The 25,710-nt window shown below is 47.8% G+C and overlaps 1 protein-coding gene across 6 annotated transcripts; it reads left to right on the top strand.

Moving 5' to 3' along the window:
* The first annotated feature begins 3,324 nt into the window (after nt 1–3,324).
* Nucleotides 3,325–24,006, top strand: LOC125747214 (lymphoid-restricted membrane protein). Of its 6 annotated transcripts, none has more exons than XM_049022157.1 (39): nt 3,332–3,718; nt 4,298–4,929; nt 5,346–5,456; nt 5,845–6,025; nt 6,357–6,415; nt 6,840–6,915; nt 7,401–7,559; nt 8,002–8,119; nt 8,485–8,535; nt 8,735–8,812; nt 9,151–9,207; nt 9,699–9,758; nt 10,006–10,070; nt 10,160–10,253; nt 10,369–10,497; nt 10,629–10,730; nt 11,635–11,786; nt 12,455–12,869; nt 13,388–13,607; nt 14,386–14,438; nt 15,281–15,398; nt 15,486–15,579; nt 16,052–16,160; nt 17,804–17,850; nt 18,238–18,305; nt 18,425–18,520; nt 18,604–18,695; nt 19,229–19,304; nt 19,486–19,546; nt 19,653–19,680; nt 19,870–20,010; nt 20,215–20,349; nt 20,478–20,622; nt 20,953–20,996; nt 21,154–21,222; nt 21,909–21,964; nt 22,315–22,410; nt 22,748–22,849; nt 23,089–24,006. In XM_049022157.1, the coding sequence occupies exons 2-39, from the start codon at nt 4,308–4,310 to the stop codon at nt 23,330–23,332; spliced, it is 4,623 nt and encodes a 1,540-aa protein (XP_048878114.1). In that variant the 5' UTR covers nt 3,332–3,718; nt 4,298–4,307; the 3' UTR covers nt 23,333–24,006. The 6 variants fall into 6 exon arrangements, 5 of the variants coding, with proteins under 5 accessions (XP_048878114.1, XP_048878122.1, XP_048878109.1 ...); XM_049022165.1 differs by having other exon boundaries at nt 4,295–4,929; nt 17,807–17,850; XM_049022152.1 differs by having other exon boundaries at nt 4,295–4,929.
* The last annotated feature ends 1,704 nt before the right edge of the window (nt 24,007–25,710 follow it).

The following is a 25,710-nucleotide window of genomic DNA, read 5'->3' as shown; positions in this document are numbered from 1 at the left end:
TTATTGGGGTGTTTACAACCCCCCCATCCGCCCCATACTTTACGGCCACAAATACTCTGCATCACATGGTACAAATACAATTCGTCAGATTTGTGTAGTTTTAATAGCCCCCTCCCTTTTGTGACTGTATGGCCCAGATAAAGATTTCTGCTACTTCCCAGCATGCAACCGCAACCACTTTATAAAGAATAACACGCATCGGTAAAGATTATGCTCAGGAATCTTGACCTTCCTTGCGGTTAGATTTAATCAGCCTGGGTCGGTGAGGTCATGAGAGGAATCAGAGGACCAGACATTTCAGACTAAAATGGACAACTGGGCCAAACGTGAAAGAGTCCGTGTTGGGAAGCTACTCACAAAAGTAATCCATTACAGAGGGGGGTGGAAAGTTCAGGTCCAAGAAGTAAAAATCCAGATTAAGGTTTCATTTCAGACAACCAGCGGAGTCTTCTGTCACTATTTATACTCAGGCCCAGTAGGTAGGACAGCAAGATCCTGCTCTAACTGCAGATCTCTCACATGCATGCAACAGTTGTGAGAGTTAAATCACAGATGTCATGCATATAATGTGAATTCCTGACATGCTACTTTTATATCTGTAATTTTTATGTATACAACCTCATTATGGTTGGAGTCAACAAAAACAAATAAATGGATAAATTAATCAAAATTGGTGTAATACTTAAAACAATTTCAAAATGTAATAGTTTAACGTTTTGTATTCAAACTATATCACAGAGGTGGATATTTAATGAAAAAAGTATGTGGAATTTGCTAACTACTCCAGTGCATGATGGATATGATATTTGGAGGCTACTTAAATTTCATTATCTGCAACTGCTGCAACAGGCATAGGCAGGTCATAGGTGTGAATTTAGAATGGGGGGGGGGGGGAGTCCATTATACAGTTGTTCTGCCACTGATTCAACTGTTGCTTCAAATAAAAACTTTGGTGGTATTTATACTTTCTGGACCTGAACTTTCCATCTCCGTCTGTAATGGATTGCGAGTAACTTCCCTAGCCCAGGAAATGAACGGTGAAGGACGCTAGTATTAGATACATATTTTATATCAGGATTTTCATTCATAAAAGTTCCAACTTCTATCAACTGTTCTTGACCTTGTGTCTTGACAATCAGAATGTAATACGCTTGTTACTTTGAAACAAGGTATTTGACCTCAATTTGGCATCGGTGTCACCTTGGCATCGGTGTCACGAGTAAATATCCACTTGTATGGGTGGGTAAAACAGTAAGCCTTGGATGAAAGGCTGTGCTAAGCAACCAGGCAAAGATTATAATGCTAGACAAGGTCTATAGGGTAACTGACCTCGAAACGGACTGGGGTTGGGCTTAGGGAAAGTTATGTGGTGACATATTAATGTAATCGGTTTGAATAGTGCTTACAATACATCGCGGTACATCATCTCCTTATCAGGGGAGTAGTGGGATAGTAACTCCTTCTGACCATTCAAAATCATTACGAAATCTTCACACATTATCTTCAAGGTGCAAGCTATAGTCAAAGTACATGTTATTGTTATCTCAGTTATATACATATATACTGTACAGTGAGACGAGGGACGACATGATGGGGTGGCTCCAGATTCTACAGTTTATAAAACACACACACACACACACACACACACACACACACACACATATATATAAACTCTAAACAAGTACAAATGCACAATGTACACAAGGTATTTTTGACATTCATAAATTGTGTAAATGTTCCATGTAATTATGTGTATTATATGTGCATAAGAGCAGCAGCAGTTCAATACAAATACAATACAGTTATTCTATAAAAAAAACAGTAACTCTGAGACAGTATGTCAGTGCTGCCTCTCCCTGGGTTACATTGGGGTAACGTTCCGATAACCCTGTCGTAAGGTGAAAATATTGTAAGGCGAAAATTAATTTTAACCTAATGCACCTAACCCTAACATCATAGCCTAGCTTAGCTTTCGTTAAACAGGCTTAGAGTACTTACATTAGCCTACAGTTGGGCAAAATCATTAACACAAAGTCTATTTCATCATAAAATGTTGAATATCTCTTTTCATTTATTGAATTATGTACTGAAAGTGAAAAACATTTACCCATCGTAATGTCAAAATATAGTAACAGGGAGCATGGTAATCTGAGAGCGTCTGTACATGTGACGTTGGTGTGTTTTGTGCATGTAGCTGCATATAAGACCGATCTGTAAAGTGCAAAAGTGCAAAGTAGAATTCAGTTCATAGTTCAGGTGTGTGTGTGTGGGGGGGGGGGGGGTGTAGGGAGGCAGGCAGTGTGTTAGGTGTCCGTGTTAGGAGTCCATGTGTGGGTGGGTGAGGGGTCTGTGTGAGGGGGTGTGAGGAGTCCATGTGTGGGTGGGTGAGGGGTCTGTGTGAGGAGGTGTAAGGAGTCCATGTGAATAGTCCATGTGGGGGGTGTGAGGAGTCCATGTGTGGGGGGTGAGGGGTCTGTGTGAGGAGGTGTAAGGAGTCCATGTGAATAGTCCATGTGGGGGGTGTGAGGAGTCCATGTGTGGTGTGTGCATGCATCTAAAGAGCCGAAGATGTTTACAACATGAGTTTCAGTCCAATAAATTTTAGAGATCTTGGAGTGAATCAGTGCAGGGGGAAAGGTTAGTCGCAGTTTCATCATAACCCATAAAATTGGGCCAGCAAACCAACTGCAAAAGTCAGGTCAGTGGGTGACTAATGAGGCCTCATTCCTGAATCATAAAACAATTAATGCTAATCTGTGCTACTTCACCCTAATACAGTGTCCTTGAGAAGACCCTATCAGAGCCTTGATATCCGAGTTCTTTGCACCAGTCAGCACTCTGGCATTAAAAAGTAAAGTGGGGCTTCAGCTAAACCCTTCTTAATTTTTCATACTGTGTGCCTATTACTTATATTTAATTTTAAATCTAGACAAATACAATATAAAAATAGGATAGTTTGCAAGATTCTGTTCACAGGTAGTGTAACAGAATTATAAGAGCTACTAGGAACAGTATGATTCATTTTAATGACTTGGTATTGTCGTTTGCGGTGCATAAATCAACTATATTAAGCTTTGGGTAACACATGTAATTTTTCATTCACATCACTGTAGCTACGTAACTGCATGTACCTACGTATGATTATTAGTGCATCAGTGGCTTGAAACTGTTCGTATATGCAAAGCCATTGTAAATATCATTCATAAGAGTAAATGAAATCTGATTAATTAACGGGTCTGCTAAGGCAACAAATCAGGATGTGATCTAGTACAGGTGAAAGGCACTCGTTCAGAGTACGTGGGACTAAATGTAGAATTCAAAGTTTCCACTCGGGGGCGACGTTAAATTAGACATGGAACAGAAGCGCCGTTACATAATTTCTAGCCACACAATTAGATATTATTCGGCATTACAAATGCTGAGCGCTTGCGGAGATCCGGTAATAATGCACATGACAGCGGTCATGTCCGAGGCGCACTGCTGCATGGATGTTACGCAGCTGCAGCTCTATAGCGTAAGAGCGCCCTTAAAAAGCACGCGTCAGCCTGCTGCGCTCCTTTGAACTCCCGGCAGGAGCCTGCGTTTGTTTGGAAAAAGAAAAGAAAAGGGGAAAAAAACCGAAAAAGCGAACAAAAATAACAAAAAAAGAACTGAGGGCAGCCTTCAAACCACCACGTAGTGTTGAGTCGTAAACGAAGGATAACTCGGGATAATAAAGGTATTTCTAATATACGGAAATTATTTTCGTACCTAAGAAATTTTGGTGGTGTTGTAGCAAGAATTAATCTGGTGAGCAAAGCTAGAAGTCTTTATGATATTTCAGTCTCTCCTCTTCATTTGTAAATCCCTTCAGTAGTTTAAATGAGGTAAACGAGTTTTGATGAGCCGAACAGTGAGCGAAACTGTGGGATTTGTAAAATTACTCAGCGGCTCAAACCTGCCCATTATCATCATGGATCCATTCGTTCTAGTTGCGTAGGAAGATGTTCAGGAACATCTGAAATGTTTCACGTCTTTAGAAGGCAACTTGACTTGCCTTATACCTTAATTATATTAATTAATTATAGTGTAGCACCGGCTGCCATTGATTTAAAAAAAAAAAAAAAACAGGTTGCTTGACTATCGTAAGTTAAGAATGGTGCTCTTAGCATTAAAACCGGCGTTGTGGACGGATCTGTGTGATAAATGTATACATCTTAGTTCATAGCTCGTTTGTCCCGCTGTGCATGTGTGTTTCACTGTAAACCCCAACCGCGGTGTGTAAGTGTGTCCCTCACGCTGCCTCCCTCGTTAGCAGCCTCCCAGCGATGGACACGGGTGTGATGCCCAGGAGGCACAACCCGGTGGACAGCATATGCCGGAAGCTGCGCACCATCCAGCGCCACGACCAGGAGGCTAATTCTCCCTTCCAGATCCCCAAGTTCCGCTCGCGCAGCTATGACAGTCCGCAGTGCGGCCTGCGCCACAACTTGGAGGCGATACTGAAGAAGCGTGCCGTCCGCAGCGACAGCGAGCCCCCCAGTCCCTCCACTCCCGGGACACCATGCACGCCTCACGATGCAGACCTGCTGACCCCCACTGGCTCCCCCGGAGTCATGCACACCCCATCTTACTTGGCCACTCCTACCAACACCACCTATACCATTACCAGCGCTTTGGTTGACCGCCGGGGGCCCAGCGAGGGGGGGCCATGGTCACGAATCTGCTCCACCCCCGCTGCCCAGACCAACGATGGCTTCTTCAGCTTCTCCCGCTGCACCACCTACACCAAGCGGGGGGGCCGGCTATCTGACGGGGACCCTCTGGAGAGTCCCACCCCCGGCATGCTCTCCTACAACCTGAACTTCTGTTCCACGGACAGTTCCAACCTACAGGATGGTGGGGGAAGCTACCCCGCACTCGTGGTGAAGAGACTCTCCATGGGAGATGGTGAGAAGCTACTTCTGCTCTCGTTCCAGGCCGGTGTCTCAGATTCCAGTTTTTCTCAGACCAGTCCTTGGGGACGACCCCCCCCCCCCCCAGATGGTCCACGTTTTTGCTCGCTCCCAATCTCCATGGGAGTTGGGAGGGAGTAAATATGTAGACCATCTGGGGGGGAGGGGGGTCCCCAAGGACCGGTCTGAGAAACACTGTCATGTACCACACAGCCAGATCTCTTGCTTCTGGGACTTGTGTGTTTTCCTCAGTCTGTGGCCTCTGAGTGTTTTGCTAGAGAAGCTACATTTAGAAGTTGCATTCTGTAAGTGTCTTGGAACAAAAGCATCGTTACATCAAATGAAGGAGGGTTTCTGGAGGGGGTCCATGCCTCTTTACCCCCCCCACATCCCCTCAATTACCTTGCGCAGGTACCTTGTGCCCCTCGGAGGGCCGGAAGGAGTCCATGGCGGAAGTCAGTCTCATCTGTGAAGAGGATCTGCTGGACACCATCTTTCACGCCTGTGACACGCAGCGTAGAGGTACGTGCCAACGAGGCGCGTTCAGGTGTGAAGCGGCTCATTGTCATTCCGTCCCAAACACACAGGTCTTTTTTTTTTTTTTTGCTGCGTGGGATGTGTCGTATGAATCGGCGGGGAACCTGCGCCGGTGGAGAGAAACTGTCCAACTCAGCAACAGTGTCCATCTCATTTTTTTTTTTCCCAGTGTCCATGTTGCCATGGCAGCTTTTTGGGTTCCGTTCGGTTCCGCCGGTCCCCGTGCGCCCCGCATGATTCAGAGTGGCGTGGGTGGTGCATGTTAGAAGTTCTTGCCGCCCCCCTCGTCTGACGCACATGCCAGCAGCCCGCAGTGGGATGACTTCCGGCGAGTTGCCGTGGCGATGCCACTAACTCCGGCCTCTCCTTCCAGGCAAAGTGTACGTGTCCTGCCTCGTGGACTATCTGCGGCACACCACCAGCCGTGGCTCCGAGGACAGCGGCCTGGAGGAGCTTTGCAACATGCTGGATCCGGAGCGCAAAGACGTCTCCATCGACCTGGACACCTACCACGCCATCATGAAGGAGTGGATCGAAGACTGCCGCAACCAGGGGTACGTACGGAGGGGCAGTCGGCAGGCCCAGTGGGCTGGGTGTCTCCTTGAGGGGGTACTTGGTTCAGAGACTGCTAGCGTATTGCTTAGCTGTCACATGGGGGGTGTGATGACGCACTGCACAGGCTGCTAGTGTGGGTTTGGTGGATTTGGAGGGTTCCGGAACAGCACGGTGCTCGAAGCCGTGGCCGAGATGCTGCAGTAACTCTCTCTCTCTCTTTCACACTCTCTCTCTCTCGTGTGAGTTTGTGTGTTATCACTTGCTTGTCAGATCCTGATTTAGGTTTTTCACGTCTGTAGAATTAAATAATGCTTGTTCCCCTCGCATCAGGGACAGCACTCCAGAAGACCTGACACAGGAATCGGTGAAACTCAAAGACAGCTTGTCAGGTAAATTTAAGATATTCGTTTGGTATGTTCTGAGTCAGATTTGCTATTTGGATGGCTGGTTGGTTATGTACACAAGGGTAGTAGGCAGATGGGGGGGGGGGGGGGTGGTTCTTCACCTGTAGATAAGGCATCTGCTCATGTAGCTGATTTTATAAATCATGGGGGAGTTAAATTAAATGTACTTGAGCTCAAGTTCAGAGTGGATGCAAGTGTTTAATGGCCTAGTTCCCATCTATGTTCCGCAGCTGTAAGTTTGAAGGGTTCCTTGACAATAAAATTAAAACATAAATCATTGGAGACGTCAGCTTGATGCTGTTGTAAGCAGCTTTGTCGAAAGGCATCAGCCAAGTGTCTGTGATTGACAGTGAAGTGTGTTCTTCCCCTGATGCCGGGTCTCCCTCCCTCTGCTCCGGTCCCCACGCAGCCAGGCGATCAGCACTGCTGAACATGACCTCTGGCAGCCTGGAGGCGTTTGGGGGCGAGGCTTCTCGGGGTGATCTGTGAGTACAACACTGACTAAGTTTTGCCCCCCGCCCCCCGCCATTCTGCTTTGTGGAGTCCAAGATGCAGACTGACAAAGAGACTCGGTATGAGAGAGAACCTTGGTGTTGCTTTGAGATATTTTAACTTGGAGCCTGTCAGAATGGGGAGGAAGATGATGATGATGATGATGATGATGATAAATGACAGCTAGGTTAATCAGACATTGCTTAGGTCCCCATAATGGCTGGGCGGGCCCTGACTCTGATCAGTTTGAAAAGGGCATCCAGCTATTAGAATCATATCTCCACTTGGGTCTTTGAATATAAAAGTTCTAATATGATTGTGTGTGTGTGTGTGTGAGAGAGAGAGATCTTGCAAGTGGATTTATTGCGAATATATACCCTTGTGGTTATGACCAGCACATTGGCCAAAGCTGAATGCCTACACCTGTGGTGGTGGAGGATGGTGTGCAAGGCTGACGTGCTGCTCTCCGTGTCCCCAGCGAGACATCTGACCTGGTGTACTGTGTGGCTGACCTGCAGTTCAACAACCAGAAGCTCCAAGAGGAGGTCAGGAAGCTGAAGCAGGCCGTGGAGGCCATGGAAGAATCAAACCAGAAACTCATGGAGGAGAACGAAGAGCTCCAGGCCCAGGCCAAATTGTACATCCTCTCTCTCATCCATTTCTGCACCCGGCTTCTGCCCATGAATCCCAGGACAACTTCCCTAGTTCTGACTCGTCCAGGTCTCCATGTGACCCTGGGCTCTTACCTAACTTTGGCGCCTATGGCTTCCATGTTTACCCTAGAGGATTTAGCTGGCAAGGATGTTCCTAATTCCTGTAGGAGATGATGAGCTTTCAGGATTGTCCTGTAGTTTCTGGGAGGGGTCTGCAGGGAGCCTAAATTGCAGTATTGACTGGCTGTTATGAGGAACTTTGTGAAATGCAGGCTGATCATGCGCTGACCATCTTCATGGCCGACATCTTAAATGCCCTGCATGGTCAGAGCACGTGGACCATTTCTTTCTTTTGTTTTGTTTGCTTTAACTTGACGGTGACTGACGTGGCACTGGGTAAACTGTCCTCCCCCATCCGGCCAGCAGGGGTCAGCAGTCAGCCCAGAAAGAGAAGCTGCTGAAGGAGGAGGTGGAGGTGATGAAGGCTACTCTCAGTGCCTCCGAGGAGGGCCGTGCCCGGGTGTCGGCCCAGAGTAAGCAGACCGTAAGTTTCCGGTCGTGACTGGTTCACCATTCGAACGCTGGGGCGCTGCTAGCGAGTTCTGTACAGTGATGTTGGGCCTTCAGCTCGTGGATTAATAAGGAGCATTGTGTCTGCAACCCTGGTTTCAAACATGCATTTATGAGACATTGTTTTGTTACGCTTGATAACGTATGATTGGTTTCAAGGACCAGGGTTGTGAGACCCAGCTGTCTTCTGCATATTGTAAGAAGGCCTTTACTTGTAAACTGCAAGGTCAGGCTTTTAACTGGGACCAAGCTCTGTGCCAAGTCGTGTTTCCATGCTGCCGTCACCCTGTGCTTTTTGAATAAGCATGTAAGTGCACCATCGCTCCTCTTCTATTGCAGGAGGAGGAGAATCAAGGCCTCATTTCAAAGATTGCATCTCTTCAAGAGGAGGCACTTTAATTCCACTCTGATCTTCGCTAAGCGAATATTACGTGGTTGTCAGTAGCAATAAACATAACTGAACATAAATGTTATACTACTGTATGTAGTATTGAAGGTTAAATGGCTGTATAGATGTTATGTACATGCTGTAGTTTTCTTGGCTTAAAAACCCATTGATTTTTCCCAACCCCCTCTGGTTTGTAACCAGAACCTTAAGATCACCATGGAAAGTGATGATCTTCAAAAGAAGATTATTGAGTTGTGTGACCTCAATACTGATCTCCAAGTGAGTCTGTGTTTTTGGCTGATCGTATATTGTGTGAAGCAAAAGAACAAAGATTTAATCTATTCTGTGTGGGTCAAATCTAGGTGCAAAATAAGCATCTTTTTTGACAGGAATATGGCGCAAGATGGTGGTCTTGTCAGACTTGTGTCTTTATGGGCCATCATTATATAGGCTAATTTGGTCAACCATGGTAAACGGGAAATATTTGTGGGATACTTGTGTATAAAACCATGTCTTGGAAGATTTGCTAACGAAAGCACAGAATTTGTGCACTGAAAGTGAGAATAATTTGAGCCTCCGGGATTGTTCTGCATGAAGGTGCCATGTTCCTCTTCCAGGTGCAGATCCACGCGTTTGATGGAGTCCTGAATGAGAAGGATGCATTGGTGCTGGAGGTCAGCATCCACCTTCCAGTCAGGATGTCCATCCATCAGCTTATCCAGTACCGCGTCACGGGCCAATCAGAATGTGCGAGCGGTGACTATGGTCTGCTTGGGATGATGCCAGAGATGCCCAGGCAGCTTGTCTCTGCTTGGTGTCTGTCTGGCCTTTCCTTTCCGCACAGTAGGCCATCTATGTGCTGGGATCCTTACTGTAGGGAGATCAGAACCTGTTTATGTTCATGTCTAACAGCTGGCTGCGCTTGGTGTGTTTAGTTTATCCTGCATTTGAAGATCAAATGAACTGAAAATATTTAAAACAACTTGCCAGGATTTATTTATAGGTTTCTCCTGCTAATGTGATCATTTCTTTCACTGAGAGGTCTGTCCAGTTCCTTATCATTGTGCCACCTACTGCCTCTTTATTTATTTTATTTTTTAGCACCTCAAACTATAAATGGCTGTTTGGCTCGTCTGACCGTAAATTAGATGTCCTTCCTCTACAGAGAAATCAGCAAATCGAGGAGCTGAAGGCAGCTATCATTGAGTATTCCTCAGTCACTGAGGTGAGCCTGTGGATGCCGGTTTTGAATCGGGGGGGGGGAGGGGAATCCTGCCTTAGAAGCAGCTCGTCTTTTCTCTCTGTGAATTTTCCCTTTGAAGATCTAGTGTGAGGTTTTTTCTTTTATATCAATTTTTAATAATAAGAATACTAAGCTGAGGAACAGTCTTCAGTCTGGGTTTTTCTATGATACCCTTGAAACTGTGTGTGTGTGTGTGTGTGTGTGTGTGTGTGTTCCTCACTGGTTCCAGGTTCTGAGAGCAGACAAAGCCAGGCTAGAGAGCCAGATGCAGATGATGCTGCCCGATTTGGGGGCGTAAGTGTCTGCCCTTGTTCTTCCAAGTGGGCACCGTCTCCCTCCCCAGCATGCAGACACTGAGACCTCGCATGTTGTCTGTTCGGCAGTGCCAGTCTGTCCCTGTCGGTGGCGTACAGGCTCAACCAGATGAGTTCGGGGTCTCTGCAGGCAGAGCTGGCTCTCGCTCAAGGGAAACCTGAGGTCAGCGACGCATCCTGGGCTACTTGGGTAGCCGAAGGTCATCCCTGTACCTCCTGCAACCTCCCACGTGCAACCAGCATGTTCTGGTCGGCTCACATATCTTGGTTCTCCCCAGGTCCTGGAAAAGCACTCCTCCTTCGCCTCCTCACTGGATGAGACCTTGGATCGGGAGGTTCTCCTGCTCCTCCAGGGACCTACACCTGAACAGATGTCCCTTGAGTTTAAGGCTGTCATCAGCAAACTGGTATGGTCCAGCTCGAAGATCATGGGATATATAGGGTTATATGTGATGTAGCTGGGACGTATAGTCTAAATGAAGTGCGATTCTTCGAAGACAACTGACTTTGTGTCTGTGCTGGGGTGGGGTGGTTTCAGAATCAAGACTTTAAAGAGGACAGTTATACAGTCCTGAGTGCAGTGAAGGGGCTTTTCGAGACCTACACACAACTGGACAGTGGCTGGGAAAGGAAGATGCAGGTTAGTGTGTGTGTGTGTGTGTGTGTGTGTGTGTGTGTGTGTGTGTGTGTGTGTGTGTGTGTGGGCGCCACCCATTTACTCAAAACTATTTCCTGGATCCTCAGGGCAGACCCAGGACATGCTGGAGAGATTATATCTCTTGGCTGGCCTGGGAACGCCTTAGTGTATCCCCCGGAGGAGAGGGGGGTCTCTGCATACTTGCTCAGACTACTGTTACTATGACCCAGAACCTGGGTGAGCAGTAGAGGATGGATGGATTGATTTGATTTTCCAGATCCACTTATACAGCTTGATATTTACTGATGTTTCCTGATGTCTGGGGACTCAGGACTTGTTACCTGTTTTACCCTTCGGTCCAGAAATCCACATCCTCGCCCATGGAGCACCGGTCTCTCCCGATTTCCTCGTGTCTATCTAAGCGAGCGCACAGCCAGATGGCTAGTGAATGCCGCTCTTCTTGGGTTCGCTGCAAAGACTATTGTCTGTGGAAGTGTGAATGAACTGCGTGGGCTGGTGTTTATTTTTATTTTTTTTCCTGAATTCGGAGATGTATTCATTTTGGTAAAATGCGTCATTAGAATGTCCATGGATCCACACTTTGCTGACCACGTTTCGACCTGTCGGATTCCTCTCCAGTGATTTTTATCCGTTCCATTCCGCTTGACACGTTCTGCGCTCGTACCCAGTTATTTAAGGATTATGTAAAAGGCTGATCCCAGGGTTCCCAGTAGCTGGGTTGCCTTGCCTGGGCTATTGCATAACTGGCCATTGTAGTGGGCAGCAGGCTAGATGGAGCTGCAGCAGGGGAAGCTGTCGCTCCCCCTGACAGAGCGGTTCTGGTAACCTGGGAAGCTTTCGGAGAACGGGCCGGCCGCCTCTGAAGCCGTCCGCCGTCCCGCCGCAGAGCCTGCAGGTGGACCTGGAGCAGAGGCGGAGGAACTGGGCGCGCAGCATAGAGCAGCTGGAAGAGTACACCGCATCGCTGGAGAAGGAGCTCATCAAGATGGCCAGCAACATGCGCAGGTCCCGCACTGAGATCCTGCACCTGTCAGTCAGGTGAGGGGGGAGGGGGAGGGGGAGGGGGAGTCTTCAGGAACATGCGGGGGGGGGGGGTGGCGATTCTTTTAGTGGGAGAGTCGAGAGGCAAGACGCTTGCATGTGGAGGAGAGTAGGACTACCGTGACTTGCATGTAAGGTTGGGGGACATGGGCCTTCCAAATGGACGGCGGGATGATTGCTGGACTGTCGCTGACTGGACTGACCCACTTTAAGTTAAATCGGGCTGTGACTGTAATTCCTGCATTGGGCCTTCAGGTCTTGTGTCATCATTTGTGAGCCACGTGTGATGCTGGCGGCATGTTCCCACTCCCAGCTTGATATGGTATAGTGGGAGGTAGAAGAGGCTGGGATCCTTAGTTTGCTACCGGTCATAGGATTCACTGGCTGCCTTGGGTCTTTGTTTTGGGGTCTGGATGTTGTGCTGTGTGGGTGGTGTGGACTGGGAGGGATGGAGCCTCATGTCAGGCCTTCGGAACTTCATTGTTTCATAAACACCACTTAAGGTAAGAGCGTATTTGTTCCCTTCTATCCCTTGTTCTTCTGTTTCCTCAGATGTGTAATCTATTGTTCCAGTGGCGTTTTTTTTTTCCCCTCTTATTTGGTGCTCTGGGTTCATCGGTCTCTCTCCTCCGGTCCCGTGTGTCTGAGCAAAGCATGTCTTTCAGGGTCCAAGAACAGGAGAGTCAGAAACAGCAGCTGCGTGACGAACTGGCCCAACTCCAGATGTCCGATCAGGAGGCCGCAGATGCCAGCTCCCAGACCGAGGATGCCCGGCGGGAGACCGGCGACGCGAGCTGCCAGACCGAGGGCCGACCGCGGCAAGCCGTCGACAGCTGCTCTCAGACAGAGGACCTGCTACAGGAGGGTATCGATAGCAGCTCCCAGACAGAGGCCGTCCCATGGGACGGCATCGAGACCAGCTGCCAAACTGAAGACCCGATAAGGCAGGGAATCGATGTCAGCTGCCAGACCGAGGAGGACCTGCCACAAATGGGTGTCGAAGCCAGCTCCCAAACTGAGGACTGCTCCCCACCAGAGGGCACTCATGCTAGCTCACAGACGGAGGAGGATCTGTTTCAGGTCAGTTTTACATGGGTTTGGGAATGATGATGATAATGATGATGCTAAAATACAAATAAACCAAAGCTGACATGCGATGGCTAGATGCAGGGCAAAGAAGGAATTTGCCAGGGAGTAGGCAGTCAGTTTGTTAGCCTGTGTTAGCAGCCCATCGCAGAGCAAAGGGTAGCTACCCCTCATCCTCATGGCGCTTCATCCTGATACGGAAAGGCTGCCATAGGTCTCATACAGCCACTGGCATCGTGATGGATAGGGGGGACTCAAGTGCATTAGAGAAGCGGACCAGCGGAATGGAACAAACGGGTGGGAGGTGTTTGATACTCCAGAGGACTCGGTGGGCTGTGCAGGATGCGCGGGCGGCCAGTGAGGACGCTCGTGCCACTTCAGTCTCCCCTTTTGTTTCTGAAGTTCTTTTTCATGTTTCTCCACACATCTTGTACTTCCTGTTCAGTTTGCAGACGAAAAAAAAAAACACTTAGGATTAGAAAACTGACTAACACTTACTGCGCGGCCCTCAGGTCTCCGGAGGGTCCGGCGCCCACGCTCTGGGCGAGGAAGGAGCGATCATTGTGTGTGAAGCAGAAGATGATTTGCTCGGACAACGGAATGAGGAGATGAACGCTTTGGATGAAGATGAGCAGATGGACCTTGGGGGCCTGTGGGGGGCAGAGCTGCAAGCCAGCCTTCCTCTCGCCCTGGCAGTGCCTCTTGGACAGGGCTCCAGGCGAGTGTTGGAAGGTGAGTATTATCCTCTCTGCGACAGCCACCACCTTCAGTGTCATGATCCCAGCAGATTCTAAGGATTTATTGTGTGTGGTTTTTATTTTTTATTTAAAGGGGGCAAAAGAGGAGCTTTAATTGATACAGAGGACCAATCTTATTAGCCAATCATAAGTTTTGAATCGGTGAGTGACAGGGAATGCAAGGGCCAATCAGCTTTCAGCTGGGGCCAGTGCCCCGCCCCCACATGTATTTCCCTGGGCAACTAGTGCAACGGCTGCTCTATCACTTTATCAATGTTTGCCTCCTTAAAGCCAATTGTTCAAATATCTTCCGAAAACTTCTATGCTTTTTCTGTTAAATTCACAGCATCACAGATGTGCATATTTTATTACCCGCTGTTCAAGTGTCCCGCCATATGGCCATGTGTGGGGTGTATTATGGGATGGCAGTGGCACAGAACAGTGTGGATGAGAGCTGGTTTTCAGTAGTTCTGTTCTGGGGTGAGTGTCCTCAGGCTGGATTGTCCCGTTTTGTGGTTCTGCTAAAGACCTGAGAAGCAGATACCTTATTATCTCACTCAAACTTCATCCTCGGTGGTGTCAATGTTCAGATACGTCAGCTCAGATGTTCCACTTGAGCTCCTAGCACCGTTGTCCTGTGTTAGGTGGGACGGGGGTTACTCTGAGTCGCGTGGTCAGCATGGTCACTGGACCCCACGTTTGTGACGTCAAAAACTACGCCTGCATTTAACCGGCTCTGGGACTCAAACTTCATTCTCGCTTTTTTGTTTCAGCAAGTGTAGGAATGGTGAAGGACGGTCTCCGAAGACGCAGTGTGGATCTCAAAGTGAGTGCCGGTGTTTTTGGTACATAAATACTCGACTTTCCTATGAATCCTATGACTACTTAGTTGTTCAGTATTACATATCTGTTGTGACTTCCAGCTTCTAAGATGGTCATTTTTAATGGGGGGAGGTTGTTTTGGTTCAAAATGTTCTTTTCTTGGGGTCAGGAGATTTGGCTGTGATTTTTGTTGTGTGTGTTTGTGAGCGATGCGGTTATCAGACTTCCTGTCTACATGGTCCCCTCACCACAGTGCCAGGTGTAGGAGGAGTGACCGCCCCGGGCTGATGAGAGACCGCAGGTGTGACTTCCATGCTGATCCCAAAGGGACTATGAGAGAGACTCCTACATAAACTATTCTCCCGCACACTTTCCCTCACGTGGGACTCGCTGGCTCATAAATTTGCTAAACAAATGAATGCTGACCTATTCGCTGGGTTGTTTTGCCCTGAGCAAACGCATCTCCCATGGTGTAGTGGGAGGGTTTGTGAGATGAGTGGACGCTGACCAGGAGCTCTGCTGCTAGAAAGATAGGCTTCCATGACACTGCTGCGATCCAGCCCTCTTGTCCTACTTAATGCTCACTCACAGGAATTACAAATTGGTCCAAAACGCTAAAGGATCCGTATATATTGAAGCCATGGGTTCAGGGAACTTGACCTATTTTTGACGGCAGGTCAATCCCCAGGGGTGTAGGAACCAGGGGGACAAGGTAGCGTGTAAACCCAATATTTCATTTAGTTCACCCCCCCCAATATATAGACCTTTAATTTAAGTTGTTCCCTCCCCATCACCCTCTGTCGTACGCCTCTGCCTGTCCCTATCAGTAATATCGGTGTTCCACAGCCAGAAGATGGCGTACCAGAATGCACTAGCCCTGAGGACTCCACCCATCGGGCTGCTTGGACTGCGGGGGTGATCTCTGATCACTCTCTTCGTCCACATTCCCACTTCCATCTCATCAGTAAGGCCTTCTGCTCCTGTCCATACATCAGTTGTTGGTCTATGGCACTTAATTAACGCTATTTGCATACGGCCTGCCGCCCTTCAGACGCACTGACCCTGGAGTTGCTGCTGCCCCCGTCCCGTGTTTGGCTTCCCCTGCCGAAGGGGGGCTCCTTGCAGGACCTGACGCTGCTGGATGGGTATGTCCCACCCAAGTGGGGGTGACTGTTGCACTCATCCAAACTGTCCAACCTGTCCCTGCTGTACGGTCTGTAAAGTTTCTACTTAAATGTCAGGCAGCGTTACATCAGCGGAAGGCGATAAGCTTATGTAATGTCTGATTCAGACTTGTGCTGAGCAACAGATGCTGCATTTAGGCCGTGTGGTAATTATGTGGGCCATATCCCTCCCTCCCTCCCTGCCTGCCTGCCTGCTGGCAGACTTTGCAATGCAAAGCGATGCGTTCTGCACACCCAAACGAGGTGTGGTGCCCCTTCAGATTGGGTGGTGTAGCGTGGTGGCTGACTTCCCCCATTTGCGTGAGCATGGGGAGCGCGGGGACTGGGCTGCGTCAGTCGCCTGAGTTTGCCGGAGTCCCTGGCAGGTTCCTCAGCTCCAGCACTCCGGCCCGATCCGGACCTCATCCCTGCGCGGTTCTGCCCTCTTTACCAGGTCCCGTCCGGTCCTGACTCGTGAAGGAGCCTGTCCGCCTGAGGAGGAGGAGGGGGAGGACTCCATCAGGAAGGAGGATACCACTGCCCCCGGCATGAGCGATAACCAGGTCAGAGGAGAGGTTTCCTTCAAAATCGTCAGTGAGGCGCTGTCATACTCCGCCCTCATCCTGTCTGGCATTCTCTCAACCTTCTTTGACATTTTTTTCCCCTCTCAAACTATCAAATGCCACATGCTTTTCACTTCTGCTCTGAAAAGTAAGCCCCTCACATGACCCTGCCACAGGTGGTGCTGTCAGGCTTGTCATGGAGTCCGAGTCGGGTTCTCCGAGGTAAGCAGGCTGGTGGGAGTCGCGTTCAAGCCGGGTTGGTCGCTAGGAGACGGGAAGTGCCGGGTGGCCTGCGTACCATGCATGCGTGCAGATTCCAGTTGGGTGGTACTACTGGAGTGTCTGTCAGTTTGAGGTAGCCTTCAGAATAGATGAGGGTAAAGCGGTTAGTGTGCACTAAAGAGATGTTGCTCTGTGACCTCTGACCTTTGTTGGGACCAGTGTGCATTGTAGGAAGGAGGCACTATCAGAGTTTGTAAGTTTACTGCGTTTTGAAGTATATTACTCGCTGAGAAGCAAAGGTTTGGGCAAGGGGATAAGGCGGAGATTGATATTGGAGGAGGGCACAATGCAAAGGGTTTTTTTTTTTTTTTTTTTTTGGGGCGGCGGCACACAAATGAAGTTGCATTTACATATTGAGGGTATATGTTCTGCTATCCCCCTGGTTACTTTGCCCCTGGTTTAAATGACTTATGTCTGCAGTAATAATGTACATTATATCTGATTCTCCTTAGTCAGCAGTTGGGGCGACTGCTATGGGAGACCTTGCCCGCTGGTCTTCATCAGCTAACTAACCATACTGCTAATGGCATTAATGGGTTAAAGGCTGAACGAGTCGGAGCCAGACACATTGCTGTGCTGAAGCCGCTGGGGGTCTCAGCCTGCAGAAGCTCGGCTAAAACTTTACGTAACGGTGTCTTATGTAAGTATGGCGCGTGGGGGGCTGAGCGGTTAGCGTTGTGCTATGGAGGCGTCAGCTTGCACCTTCTGGAGGACCGCGGGCTGGGACCAGCTCGCTGTGTGCGCCGGGCTCCTCGCAGGCGTGCCGTGGGCTCTGAGGTACGGGGTGTCGTGTTCATGTCGCCGCAGGGCTGTGTGTGCATCCGCGTCGCATCTTCCCGTCACGCTCTGCCGGCTCACTAGGCGTTTTGGCATCAGGCGAGTTTTGTCGCACTTTGCAAATTTTAATTGATACTTAACTATCGTTTTGCTACATTTACGGCAAATGTAGCAAAAAAAATTTTGCTTTAAATATGGAGCTGGGCTGTACGGTGTAATGTGGCGTTTTCCATGTGTGATGCTGTGTACTTGGTCACCGTTGGATCACCGTCCCTGCTACCGTTTTCCAGGAATTAACGCTATCAGCAACTAATCATGATAAAAAGAAGCCTGTGTTTCCGACTGGATTACAGGTAATGGTATGCCATTATCAGAAGCAGGTTTATCAGTAACAGCGTGGGACAATGTAGTAAGTTCAGTTGCCTAGAGGTAAGTTTGTGTGTTATAAAGTTGTGGAATTTATGAAGCTCTGAGCATGGTCTCCTCTCCCCCTGGTGGTGGGTCTGAGTACTGCTTGAAGATTTCCTGTCTCGTCTGCCTGCTGCCTGGCCCAGCTTTCATATCTCTTCACTCTTCTTGTTTAGCAGTCACCTGTGGACCAGGTACCATCCAGCAGTGTCACGGCGGATCGGTGAGTGTTGTTACCTGATCTGCTGTAATGCGCATCATGCAGTCTGATTTTCATGGTATTTTATGGAAGTTTTATCAAGGTTAGTTTATAAAAGTGACTCGCTGGATGTCCCATTCCCCCCCCACCCCCTTATTTCCATGGTTTTCTTCTTCGTTGAGAAATGTTCGATATAATGGCATTCAAGATGTTTGAACACACCCTATATTGATAATGTGTTTCACAGTAGAACTATGCATAGCAATGTGCTAATTCAGAAATAATGCATTGGCCCAATTCGGTGACACTATAGCTTAGGAGTGGGACAATAGGGGAAAGGCGTAGCGATGTGCTATGGTGCGGTGGCTCAGTGAATAGCAATGCGCTAATGTGGCACACTACTGTCTACAGTCTGCCGCTGACACCAGGAAAGGGACAGGAGGCTATGCAGGTTCTTCCTGAAGAGAAGAGCAGAGCAGGTAGGAGACGCCCACACTGGGGTGTGGTTTGACATCATTCTTGGGCTTAGCTCATGAATCACTTGCTTTATTCTCAGTCAGTGCTCATTCACTCTCTCTCACCTTGTCTCTCTCTCCAGCTTCCCCTGAACTGGTGGCAGGCAGAGGAGATGGTAGCCCTGTGACATCAATCTACAGAGGTCCTCTCCCTCCATCGGAGAATCGCGCCGTGACGGGTCGGCATCGTCGTCGTCTCCCCATTGGCTTGGGACCTGATCGGGTTTGTGCGCTCGTGAACCCGTTTTTCAATGCCTTGCAGATGATGGCCTGTCGCCACCAGCACGAGGAGGTCAGAGCCCACAGGCACTCCGAGACTCCATGAACCTGAGGAATAAGTTTAAGAGGGAAATGGTACGTGTCCGTGGGTCACCCAGGCTTGGACTGTGTGATACTCCGTTCATCTGTACATGCCAAGTCACATGTTTGATCAAGGAAATGACCTTTTTCTTATGAGTGGGTTGCTTGGGGGGGGGGGGGGGGGGGAGGTGTGTGTTTCTCCTCAAGACCAGTTTCACTGCTTGTTAGAAGGTATCTGACTTTGGCCAGGGGAGAGCTGTAGCACGCATCACCCGGGCGTTACCACAGTGTTTAGAACTTGATTGACACAGAATAAATATCTGAGCTGCTGTACAAGATTCTTACAGTCTCAGGGAGTTTAAAGTCTAGGTCAGGGGTAGGTGACACTGATCCTGGAGTGTCAGTATCTAGCAGATTCCTCATCCTACCTGCTCTCTGAGGAACCAAACCTGATCTCGGGTAAACGGTAACTCATCAGGTAGGATAGAAAACCTGCTGGATCTGGGTTGCTTACCCCTGGTCCAGAAGGTCTGTGTGCTGTAGGAAAATGTAAGTGTGTGTGTGTGTGTGTGTGTGTGGTCTGGCAGGTACTTTCACGGAGCATGGAAGCTATTGAGGAGAACAACACACAGGAAGATCTGGGAGAAGCATCAGAAAAAGAAGGTAATTTGTGTACCACATGGTATCGTGATTTACGCACTACTCTGAAAATATGTACGGGACCTTCTATTTTCATAGCAAAATGATTTAAGTTTATTCTCAGTTTGGACAGGCATGAATTTACTTGAGTAACAATTTTAGTGGATCAGTGAGTTTTAAACAGCAGGACGTTCTTTTCATACAGGTGAGAATCCACTAAATGGCGAAGACGCGAGTGACGAGAACAAGGAAGAAGACAAAGACAGGTTGGTGCCGATCGCTTCTGTACATTTTTCATTAAATTTCTAAGTAATATTTCATGGTGGTGGTTTTTTTTTGTCCCTCACTTACGATTGATTGTTCTGCTCACAGTTTGTCTCAGAGTGAAAAGGAGATTGAGGTGAGTTGGAGGAAAAAAAAAGCTGGATTCAAATATCCTGTGTCATGTTACCCCACACCGGTCGGTTCGGATAGTTGCTGGATTGTCATGGCCTGTAAGTTGTGCGTTTGGCATGCTTCTCCTCTCAGTGTGTATCGCTAAGGTTATATTGCTTATGGACTATGGGTTTGCATGCTCCTTCTCACCCAGACCGAGTTCCATCGGCTGTCGCTGGGCTTCAAGTGTGACATGTTCACCCTGGAGAAACGGCTACGCCTCGAGGAGCGGTCTCGTGACCTGGCTGAGGACAACATGAAGAGGGAGGTCTCCAGCTGCCAGGGACTCCTCCTGGTATGTCAGTAAAGCAGGGCACCACCCTCAGGAACAATGTGGGGTACCTTGATGGGTCATCATAAAGGTGGAGGTAAAAATGTAGCAGATCCGTTCGGTCCACCTGACATGCTTTCAGAACATTGCAGAGTCATGGTAAGCAGATCTCTTGGTAAGACTACAGATTAGTGTCTAGCACTGGGTGTTGGTGCCCATTTTCTGCAGGCTCTGATACCCTTGTGCGGGGATGACAACCAGTCCATGGAAATCATCCAGAGGCTTGGCAAGAACCTGGACATCTTGATCCAATCAATGAGCCGAGTGTCCACCCGCTCTGAGATGCTGGGGGCCATCCACCAGGTCTGGTATCCAGGCTGTGAGATGGACTCTGGGGGTGGGAAGGGCGGGGGACGCGACGAATGGGATTTCCATTAAGACTTGTAGGGGTAAATGCACTGGAAACTGATGTCATTCCTGTGTGCCTCTAGGAGAACCGGGTCAGCAAGGTGGTGGAGGTGATGATCCAGCATGTGGAGAACCTGAGGAGAATGTACACCAAAGAGCATGCTGAGCTGATGGAACTGAAAGAGACCCTCATACAGAATGAGAGGTCTTTTGGCTCTCTTGAAAGAGGTGACTGAACAGCAGTTCTTTTCTGAAAACCTGGTTAGCCCCGTTACGTGTCTACATGTTAGTTTACATGCTCTCCCATGTCATCATGGGAGCTTGCATGTTTTCTCCTTGACATCTTGGAGTTTCCCTCCACGGTTACGCTAAGGTTGCCAAATCATCCTGTGTACGAATGAGTGCTCTGCGATGAGTTGGCCCCTCATCCTGGTTTATTCCTTGCCTTGCATCTGTTGTTTCCGGGATAAGCTTCAGACCAATGTGGCCCTGCATAAGAATGAATGAATTAAAATGTATCAGTATCATCTAATATGGTACCTCCATGTTCCCCTCCAGATGACTTCCGGAACAAGAAGATGTCAGGATCTCAGTACTACAAGGTAACTAGGATATTTATAAAAGACATCAATAGCATGTGGGCACCTGTGTGGCTCTTCTGCAGGTTCAGCCTGCAGTGAGTGGAACACCAGTCTCAGGCTGGATACAGCGCCATAGTAACCCCTCCCCACTGACCTCTGCTCAATCCCCTCTCATCAGCCCTCCACACGACGCGTCAGTATTGCCGTTATCCCCCGGAACAGCGGAGGACCCGCAAACTCTGACATGGTGAAAGATGCCATCCTGTTCATCAACCAAACACCTTGGGAACAGTGTTGAGCACTCAGATTATGGCAGGAGCTCCTACTTTATTGGATTGGAATAAGAAGCTTGGACTCGATTAGGGTTGCAAAGGGGCGGTAAATTTCTGGAAACTTTCCAGAAACTTTCCATTCAATGGGAAGTTAAGCTGTGGGGATTTTAGAAATATTGAAAGTTTTCAACTTTCAATGGGAATTACCAAGAGTATATGGAGATGATGCCCATATGTTACCAGAATTTTGCAACCCTAGACTCTGAGGATGAGTAACAGCTGCTGAAGCATTTAAACGCCATTTTAGGTGGGTGACTGGGTCAGCGAATGTTCTGTATGAGCAGAAACTAGAAAGTATCAAGTAACTGCTCTGAAGAATTGCTTAATTTCTCGCTCCATTTACACTTTACCACTCCTTCCGTGAGCTCCTGTTTATCTGTCAATTCATCCATCCATGTGGTTGTCTCCATCTTGAACATAAAATGACATCATATGAATGTGAGAACGTGGATGTCATATTGAAAACGCTAATCGGTTTATGTTCCCAGTCTTTGCTGCAGTTTTGGTTTGTCATGACAGCATAAGCATATTAGCCTTTGCGCATTTTCACGTGACCAATAGACGCCTGATGTGTGGTTTCTCCATCTCTTCCCACCTGCAGACTAGGCCACACGACACGACGGACACAGAAGCAGAAACACTCCGGAGAAACTCTTGGTAGGTCTTGTTTAATGTTGGGTTGACTGGGAGCATATTGCCGAGTGGGAATTTCTAGTATGTGTTGAATGGTGGTTGGAGAGGATTATTGATCTAAAATCGACCCAAGTTCTTTATCAATGCTTTGCAGGATTTCTCTCAGGTGGGTTGCGAGTAGTAGGTTCCTAGAAAAAAAGGGTCCTTAATCTTGTATTCTACTTTCAAAACCAGTAGCTTGTTTCTGTATAATAGTGTTAAAACAGCTTCATGGGCACCCAGGAGCAATTCAAGCAAAAACCTAAAGCCGTTCCTGCAAACCATTACATTGCTTGAAGCAGGTCAATGGTTGTCTGCTGTTCCCATGGTTACAGGAAAACGGCAGGGAAGAACAGTCTGCAGCCATCGCTAAAACGTGTTGTTAACTCCTGCGCTTGGGCAAAGAGTGAGGATTCTTTTTCGATGAAGGGGTAAGGATTCCCAGTGGAGAGCACTTGTGGATGTGAAGTTGACCAAACCCCTCAAACGAGCGGAACGTGTTCGTGATCGATCTCCATCACGTTTGCATGCATTGCTGTGTCAGGCTGGGAATCACTGTGGCTGGCTGAAGCGAGAGGCTGATAAAAAAAAAAATAATAATAATAATTCCATGCACAATCGGTCTCTCCCATCGCAGACTTCGTTTTCATGCCATTTACATGCACACTGTCTCACCGCAAGTTGAGCTGCTGCCTGGAAACTGCCGCATGGCCTCTGCTTGATCCTCAAGCTGCCTACCCCAGCGTGCGTTGTTATTAATGCCTGCAGGTACGAAAGCGAGTGGCAGTCCCTCACTGAAGAGCAAAAGGAGGAGAATGCAGAGAGGAAGTCGGGCAGCAAAATGCCGTCGCTTGTTATGTCATCCATGAAGTTAGTGGGACGTCTCTCTGCCGACGTGTGGGTTAGCGTAGCGTAGCGCTTTTTTTCTCTCCTCCTTTCCATCCCTCCAGTCCTCGTGTTGGTGCGGGTGCTGCCACCGGTGGCGCTGGCTGCTCTGTGATTCTTGTGCTCTTGATGTCGTCTTGCCACTGACCCATGCCTCCTCTTCCTCACTCGCTCCCCATCGCCCCATGACTGATGCCCACACTCAGATCTTTCTCTCCCTTCAGGCCAGACCAGACCTCACCCTCGTTGGTGGCATCGCAGCCTGTCGTGCCCAAGGGCGGCCGGAGTCTGTGGCTTACGGTTGCGTTGGCGGTGCTGCTGGCGGCGCTCCTGGCTGTCCTAGCCAGCGTGGCCTTGCAGCCAGCAGTGGACGCGGCACCCGTCGGACCCGGTGATTCTTGGGTGACCATTCAGCAGTTCCTGTGGCCGTACACTGGCCTGAGGCACAATGGGCAGCCGCCGGTGTGAGAGGCCGAGGCTCCAGCATTGGGGAATGGAGGGATGTGACAGAAGGTGACACTAGCCGTTCTTATGAGTGAAGGTGGAGCACTTGGACTGTTTAGCAGTGTGATCCTGCTGATGCCGAAGGCTTTCTGAACGCGCCCCATTGACCATTACGGCCCGTCGGAAATTCAGAAAAATGTCGACCTCGTTGTGCCCCATCCTGCACTGTGTATGGGGGGGGCATACCATGGCCCGCAACACTGCCCAATCGTGTTGCAGATATCGGCAAACTGACCAATGGAGGCTCTTCGTTTTAAACACTCATGTTTTATTGTTAATATATCAAGGATTTATTTATTTTTTTTGTCTTTCCCCTGAGCCCAGTTCGGAATCCTGGGTTGCCTTGCATGGCGGCTTTTTAAAACACTTTAGTAGTTCAGACACAGCTGACGGAAAAGGTAAATTTTATTGGTGCATATTTAAGTGGTAATAAATGACCATTTTAATACATTCTTTCTTTTGAGTGAAGCTTTCATTTTACCATTTTATTGCATTTGCTTTTTTTTGTTTGGTTGTGTGGAATTCTTGTTCTTATGGGACACCGTGTGTAGTTCTTGCTGTGTTGTTCACCACTATGACTTCGTACGCATCTGGAAAAGGGGTAACGTGGAACTTTCACAATAAAACAACCGATTCTATGCTGCTGTCTCGTCTGTCGATGACCTGCAGTCAGGGAAGTGGGCAGGTGCCAGGATGGGGTCGGTGCTTTCAACAGGATCAGTGGTCGGTGGTTCTCATAATGTGGTGAGTTAAATATCATTTTACAGATCTCTCCTAAATTCTTGCAACAAATCACCTTCAATAAAATGACCACACCAGAAATTCAGCAGAGAAATATATTTTACAGGTTTTTTACAAATGTATATTATCAATATATATTTAATATATATATTCAATAAAGCCAAAAAAATATCAGATGACTGGCAGCAATGGCAACCAAACGAAAAAGATTAAAGTAAAATATCGTACTTCAAATTAAGTGGAAAAAAACTTCAATTAAGTGAAGTGTTAAAGGAAAATGCCTTTTTTTTTTTTTTTAATTAGTCAATTTGCAGTCGACCTCTGAGTTGGATAAGAGGGTGCCTACCTTTCTCTTGGCTGCGCTTGCAATGCCCAGTCTGACACTGTTAATGTAGTTTAGCGTAATTCACTGGGAGTAGCTGTCTAGCTATATCCTTCAACTCCTAAAAGGGATGGCATCCATTTCTAGTGAATTATGCTAGACAAATGGTGTCAGACTGGGCATTGCAAAAAGAGAGAGGAGAAGCGTCTATAACTCTGGGGTTGACTGCAAATGAGCAAATCAAAAAGCTGCTGATTTTTTTTTTTTTTTAACGTAAGCTTAAGACTAACACTTATTTTAGAAGACAAAACTGATAAAAACCATAAATATACCACAGTGCAATACAAGCATGCCTATGGCACTAAATACAATGCAAAGATTCAGTTTTGTAGAATTAGGCCTACGGTACAATACTAAACTGAAAAACTACATTTAGTGTGGCACAGACCTATAGTTTTTAAACTGGTTTAAAGTAAAGTGGTTTGGACGGTTCCACTGCAAATACCTCCCGCAAGATTATTCGAAGTTTGCTTCCTACCCCCCTGTCAGTTGGACCAGCAAAATGTAATACAAACCCGGGACAAGGTTGCAGAGGTGTAACTTGCACTAAAATTTTTTAAATAATGTTGCGAGCCCTCCTGACCAAACATACAGTGAAACTGTGAAAGGTGACAGTGCACTGTACCCCATAAAGAGTTATCCTCTTCCAAACTGGAAGTGGTCCACTGGATCCAAAGGTTTTTAAAAAAAATAAAAAATAAGAACAGCAAAACAGAAAAGGTTTCTATTCTGAGGAGAAGAGATGGGTCTCACCTAATACATATCAGGACATGATAAAAAAAAAAAAATCTGCTGGTCCTTACCAGGTCCTAAAATATATCTAACCACAAGTGCCCAAAAACACAGATTCCACCAGTCATTATTTATATAAAAATGGATGACATGAAAAAGCACACCTTTGCTTCTTCCATGGGATTTACATGGTTAAGCAATTGGACAGGGCTCCATAGTGTGACCATATGCACATTGATGAGGCCAGAATTATTTTTTATGTAGTATTGAGGATAATATTTTCTAAAAAATAGCTGGCTGTGGCTTAAAGGGAACTCTGACATGACGAAACCTATAGCCCTGTTTTAGAGGTCTTTGTGCATCGTCTGTAGCCAAAAAAAAATAATAAAAAAGGAAAAGAATTGGTTCAATACTGACCGAGCTCTTGTTACGGACGCCACTTTGTAATGGTGGAATTTCCACAGTCCCAACTGAACAGCGTATGGAG

This window comes from Brienomyrus brachyistius, chromosome 1 (genome assembly GCF_023856365.1).
Source record: "Brienomyrus brachyistius isolate T26 chromosome 1, BBRACH_0.4, whole genome shotgun sequence".
Lineage (NCBI taxonomy): Eukaryota > Metazoa > Chordata > Actinopteri > Osteoglossiformes > Mormyridae > Brienomyrus > Brienomyrus brachyistius.
This window is presented reverse-complemented; position numbering and strand designations above follow the sequence as displayed.